Source organism: Chlorella variabilis (assembly GCF_000147415.1).
Source record: "Chlorella variabilis unplaced genomic scaffold CHLNCscaffold_32, whole genome shotgun sequence".
Classification (NCBI taxonomy): domain Eukaryota; kingdom Viridiplantae; phylum Chlorophyta; class Trebouxiophyceae; order Chlorellales; family Chlorellaceae; genus Chlorella; species Chlorella variabilis.
Window position 1 is genome coordinate 344,061 of NW_005435056.1, and position 5,666 is coordinate 349,726.

At 70.7% G+C, this 5,666-nt stretch overlaps 2 protein-coding genes across 2 annotated transcripts in view; one reads left to right on the plus strand and one right to left on the minus strand.

Moving 5' to 3' along the window:
• Nucleotides 1–2,554, minus strand: part of CHLNCDRAFT_28217 (hypothetical protein) — a gene marked incomplete at both ends in the record, with an annotated part of 5,411 nt that extends 2,857 nt beyond the window's left edge. Inside the window, 7 exons of the mRNA XM_005843350.1 lie at nt 17–236; nt 432–538; nt 815–947; nt 1,206–1,484; nt 1,727–1,867; nt 2,102–2,257; nt 2,471–2,554. Coding sequence (XP_005843412.1) covers nt 17–236; nt 432–538; nt 815–947; nt 1,206–1,484; nt 1,727–1,867; nt 2,102–2,257; nt 2,471–2,554 — 1,120 coding nt within the window. The remainder of the gene's footprint in view (nt 1–16; nt 237–431; nt 539–814; nt 948–1,205; nt 1,485–1,726; nt 1,868–2,101; nt 2,258–2,470) is intronic.
• Nucleotides 2,555–4,348: 1,794 nt separating this feature from the next.
• The window catches only part of CHLNCDRAFT_141273 (hypothetical protein), a gene marked incomplete at both ends in the record, with an annotated part of 3,941 nt that continues 2,623 nt past the window's right edge, over nt 4,349–5,666 (plus strand). Inside the window, 4 exons of the mRNA XM_005843287.1 lie at nt 4,349–4,709; nt 4,889–4,954; nt 5,144–5,298; nt 5,383–5,464. Of these exons, the coding sequence (XP_005843349.1) occupies nt 4,349–4,709; nt 4,889–4,954; nt 5,144–5,298; nt 5,383–5,464 (664 nt within the window). The remainder of the gene's footprint in view (nt 4,710–4,888; nt 4,955–5,143; nt 5,299–5,382; nt 5,465–5,666) is intronic.

The following is a 5,666-nucleotide window of genomic DNA, read 5'->3' on the forward strand; positions in this document are numbered from 1 at the left end:
CAACACACACACACACACACACACACACACACACACACACACACACACACACACACACACACACACACACCCTGCCACCTCACCTGGAATGGCAGCACCCTGTTGTGCTGTCGGTCCCAGGCCACCGCCTCTGCATCCAGCACCAGGCTGGTCACCCCCGGCCTCAGCTGCCCGGGCACCAGCGCCGCAATGTCCGGGTACTTGCCCGTGTTGTCCTCGCTGTTGCGGCTGTAGATCTGCGGGTGGCGCCAGGTGGTGTGGTGTGGTGCGGGTGTGCCATTCTAGTGGGGTGTGCGGGTGTAGCCAGGTGCACGGCGAGGGGAAGGCGCAGAGATGGCAGGGACCCCCACCCCCACACCCCTACCCCCGCCCGAGCTTGCCGCAGCATGCCAGCCCGCCCACGCGCGTGCCGCGCCGCCGCCCGCGCCCACCTTGACCTTCCCTCCCTCCAGCACGTGTATCTGCGCCCGCTCGCCGTCGTACTTGTACTCGCAAGTGAACTCGCGGTCGGTGAACTTGTCCAGCACCTCGCCGACGCCTGCGGTGTGTGTGTGTGTGTGTGTGTTGTGTGTGTGCGGGGCAGGTGTGTGAGATGTGGTGTGTGTGATGCGGTGTGGCGTGGTGTGTGCGGGGCTAGGTGGTGGGGGATCGGCGGGGGTGGGCGTGCAGCGGCGGCAGCGGCGGCAGCGGCGGCAACGGCGGGCACCACCTCCTCACTGGCGGCAGCGCGCGCGGCAGAGCGTGAAGCAGGCGCAGGCAGGCGCAGGCAGGCGCAGGCGCGGGCGCAGGCGCAGGTGCGGGCGCGGCGTCTCACCGTTGGTGGGCTTGGCCAGCATGGGCTTGACGGGCACCCCGGGCTTGAAGTGCACGCGGGAGGGCAGGTCGGCGATGGGGTGCGCCAGCAGGGCGGGCACCAGATCGTCGTAAGACGGGCACTCGCTGTACACCTGCGGGCAGGCGGGCGGGCAGGCGTGTGGGGGTTTAGGGCAGGCAGGCAGGCAGGCGGGCGGTTGCCAGGCGGGCAGGCAGGTGGTGGGGGCAGGCAGGCGACAGGCGGGTGGCAGGCGGAGCGCAGCCGCTGCCGAGGTGCGGCCCAGGCCGGCCAGGCTGCAGCAGCAGGCACTACAGGGCTGTGCGAGCCCGCCCCGCCCAGCCCAGCCCAGCCCTCAACACGGCGGCCCCAGCCGGCGCCGCCGCAGCCCCACCTGCTTCACGACCTGCGCCGCGCTTTCCAGCCGCCCTGCCAGCTCCTCGCTGGCCCCGCCCGCGCCGCCGCCCTCCCGCTGTAGCGCTGCCGCGTGCGCCAGCGCCACCAGCACCGTCTGCTCCGCCAGCCCGATGCGCAGCTTGCCCTGCAGCTGGCGCATGACGTAGCCCGCCTCCTCGCGGTCCGCCGCCGCCAGCAGTCCCACGATGGACCGCACCTTTCGGTCCTGGCTCTTGCTGCCGCTGGTGGAGGCAATCTCCTTGAAGGCGGCAAACACCTGAAGGGGGGGGCGGGGTGGAGGGGCAGGGATGGGGAGGGGCAGGGTCGGGGGCGGGGTTGGGGAGGGGCGGGCGCCTGTGTGTGTGTGTGTGTGTGTGATGCAAGAAGCGAGGAGCATCGTGTGGGCGCGATGAAGGCCGCAGCAGGGGGTCCCCTGCCGTGCGCCTGCCCCCTCTTGGCCACCCCCTCCAGCCCGCCCCGCCCCGCCCCGCCACCTGCGCCCCCCCAGCCCGGCCCCACCTTCTGCACCGTCAGCGGCGGCGGCTTGAACATCGGCTTCTGGCTGCCGCGCGACTTGGCCGCCACCAGGCCCAAGTCGCCGCACTCGCCATACTCTGCCTTGATGGCGCTCTCCTTGCGCCCGGTGGCCTGCGCCAGCGCCTGCAGGCACGCGAGCGGGGCACGGTCATGAGGGAGGAGGCCTGGGGGCGGTGGGGAGGGCAGGCCGCACCGGAGAGGAGGCAGGGAGGGAGGCGGCAGGGGGCCGAGCAGCGCTGCCGCCGGCCCCGCCGCATTTCCGAGACAGGCAGGCACCTGTCCCCGCCCACCACCACACACACACACAGGCGCCCCCCCACCTGCCTGCCCACACCTCCCCACCACCCACCCACCCACCTTTATGAGCGTGGCGTCGCCAATGCCAAGCTCCACCCCCGCGTGCGCGGGCGCCACCCGGTTGGTGCACAGGTAGACGATGGGCAGCAGATCGGCGGGCGTGGTGGCGATGACGGCACGCAGGGCGTGGGTGAGGTGGCGGGTGATCACAAGGCGCTGCAGGGGTGCGGGCGGGGCGGGGGCGGGCGGCATGCCGGTGGAGGGGTGCAGCAGCAGGCAGGGCGGCGAAGGCAGGAGGCGGGGCGGCGGCAGGCATGCGGCTGCCACGGCGCGGCGCACCGCATCCCGCTCCACCACGCCACCACTCCACCATACCGCCAACCGCACCACCACCACACCACACCACACCACACCACCAACCGCCCCCACCTTGGGCTCCTCGGCAATCAGCTCAAAGGTGTCGGCCAGGAAGCGGAAGGGCACAGGCTTGCCCTCACCCCACGTCACCAGCTTGCTGCGGAAGGAGGGCAGGGACACGAGGCAGTGGTTGGATTGTAGAGCATGCCAGACAGGCAGGCAGGGCAGGCGGGCGCCACAAACGCATATACCCGCCACCAAGCAGGGCAGGAGTCAGGGGCGCACCTGAGATCAAAGGCGCGATGCTCGGCAGCTGCACTGATGGCTCCCGTGCCCACGCCATCCACCTGCGGGGTCCCATGCATTGCGGCTCAGCAAGCCACATGGCTGTGGCGAGGACGGCCGCGCCAACAGGCAGCCGCAGCGCCGCCGCTGGGACGCCTCACCCGCCCCGGAGCTGGAGCGCACGCCTCGCCCACCACCCCGCTGAGAGCTCACAGCGCAGCAGCGCACCTTGCCCTTCTTGGCAGACGACGCTTTCTTCTTCTTGGAGGCGGCCTTCATGACGTCAAAGGCGGAGGGCGAGGCCGCCTCCTCCCCCTCCTCCCCCTCTGCCTCGCTGGTGGAGCTGTCCACCTCATCCTCATCTTCCGCCTCCTCCTCCTCCAGCTCAGCAGCCACCGCCTGGTCCAGCGCCGCCGCCTGCGCTGCATCCTCCAGCAGCCTGCCCTTGAGGCCGCCACTGCCGCTGCTGGGGCCGGCGCCGGGGCTGCTGGCGGGGGCCGGCGAGGCGGGGGCACGCTGCGGCTTGGCGGGGGTGCGCGCCGCGGCAGCCTCCGCTGCGCCAGCTGCGCCTGCTCCCTTGCTGGCAGGCGCGGCACCGACGTCGGCATCCTCCAGCTCGTCTGCTGCAGCGGCGGCCGCCGCCTGGGCAGGCGAGGTCTCGTCATCCGCCTTGCGCAGCCGCTTCAGCTTCTTGCCGCCGTCACCGCCTGCTGCCGGCCCCGCGGCCGCCTGCAGGGTGGTGGGACGGCAAGGGTTGATGCATGCAAGGTGCCGGCAGCGGCGAGGTACGAGGAATGTGCTGCACAAGCGCCATACAAAGCACCCTGCACGGTGTGGTGCATGGCACGTTGCTGCGACCACGATCAGGGGCGGTCCGTGGCGCCAGCTCCGCCTGCGGGCTCGCCGCCTCGCACCTTGCCAGGCTTGCGCTTGAGTGCGGCGGCCTTGGGCACGGCGGCCTTGGGTGCAGCCGCTGCCGCGGTGCTGGCCTGCCCGGCATTCTCGTTTGGGCTACTGGCGGCTGGCTCCGCCACCTGCTTGCCCGGGGGCTCGGCCGCCGGCGGCGCCGCCGGCTTGGGTTTCTTGGCGAAGAAGCTGGCGATGTCGGTCTGGCCAGAGGGCTTGGGGGTCTTGGAGGACTTCATGGTGCAGGTTCGGTGCAGCCCCGAGACCAGGAAGTCGTGCACGGGGCGCGCCTGGTGCTGCCACGCCGCTGCCGCCGCCGGCCAAAGGCGGGGCGGCCTGAAGGGCGACCTCGCTGCCGCTGCCGTCCTCAGCGCAGGCCCCGCCTGCAGCCGCGCACCCAGCAGCGTAGCGACACGAAGCAGGAGCAGCGTGGACGGGGGCTTGCTGCCCCAGGAGCGTTTATATTTTGATCAGTCGGCGGTGGCCTGGGAAGAGCCCAGCAGCTGATCACCGCCACTGCAGGAGCGTTGGGGTGAGAATGCATGACCTGGGCGTGGCAGGAGATGAAAGCCGGGGGCGCAGCAGGAGCATAGCAGGCCCAGTTCGCTCGCGGAAAAGCTTGGCTCCCAGCGACTCCAGCCGCAATTCCGTCACACACTCGACTTGCTGACATCCGAAATTCATCCCAAAGCCCCTCTCAGTGGTGCACAGCCTGACCCTCCTTTTGCTACAACGTAGACGCAGCCCGTAACCAGGCACATGTCACAGCTGGTTGCCAGCAGCAGGGCAGCTGCTGCCTGCCACCGGCCTGTGGCCGGCCGACATGGGCTGCTTAGCGGCAGCCCAGTCACGGCCCTGCCACGCCCCTTCCTGCGCGCACAGCGCCCCAGCAGCAGCTCCTGGCCACACCATGTGGCATGCAGCAGCCTGCGGCAGCAGCCAGAGCCGCTGGAGGCGGCGCCGCCGCTCAAGGCGGTGCCGGGCAGCCAGCCAGCGCAGCAGCAGCCGCAGCCGCAGCAGCAGCAGGAGCATTGGATGCCCGCCAGCTTGCTGTCAGGATGGAAGGGTATGGGCACCCTCATGCTCAGCTTGGGAGCCGTCACCGGCGGCGGCTTGCTAGGTGCGCATGTGCAGGCGGCAGCAGCAGCATACGCGCGCCGCACGCCCAGCTAGCGCATCGCCCCGAGGCTTGCACATGCACGCCCTGTCATCCAGCGCAGCATTCACACGTGCGGCTGGCGTAGCCGCTTCATCCTGACCTCACATTTTGTTTGTTGTTTCCGCTGCCTGCTGCTGCAGGCTCTGGCTTCGACCTGGAGGGCCCCGGGTCGGTGTTGCAGGCGCTGGGCGTGCTGGGCCTCACAGGTGCGCCTCCTTGCGATGCTACCATAGGCATTGGTGGCAGACAGGCGGGCAGGCAGGCAGACCGCCACGCGCGTGCCCGCCCCGCCCTGCTGCTTCCCCGCTGTGTTTCCAGCCTGCTGCTGCACCCTGCCTCCTAGTTGCCCACACCTCAGCCGCCCGTTGATGCGCCCCGCCCGCCACCCGCCGCAGTGGGGATCCACGAGCTGGGCCACTTGTGGGCGGCCGTGTCGCGCGGCATCCACGTCACCAAGTTCTCCATCGGATTCGGGCCCACGCTGTTCAAGTGGCAGGCACGCGCCCGCTCCGCTGGCAGCTGCGGCTCGTGCAACAGGGTGCCGCAGCGCGTGGGTTGCTGTGGTGTCTCCCAGGCTTGCCCCATGTGCTCGTGCTCCGGCCCTCAGCCTGTCCCCTTCTCAGCCTCCCTGCAGGGCAAGGAGGTGGAGTACTCGCTGCGCGCGCTGCCGCTGGGCGGCTTTGTGGCCTTCCCTCAGACGACGACCCCGAGTCGACGTACCCAGGTAGGCGACAGCTGCTGGGGTGGGGGTGGGTGGCAGGGGCGTGGGTAGGCGTGGGTGGGGGGCGAGGCATGCTGGGGGGTGGCCAGGCAGCGAGGTTGAGGAATTGATGGAGTGTGTGGAAACAAGAGAGGAATGGCTGCGGGGCGTGTGTGGCTGTGTGGCGGCGACCCCCCCACCCCCCACCACACACGCAC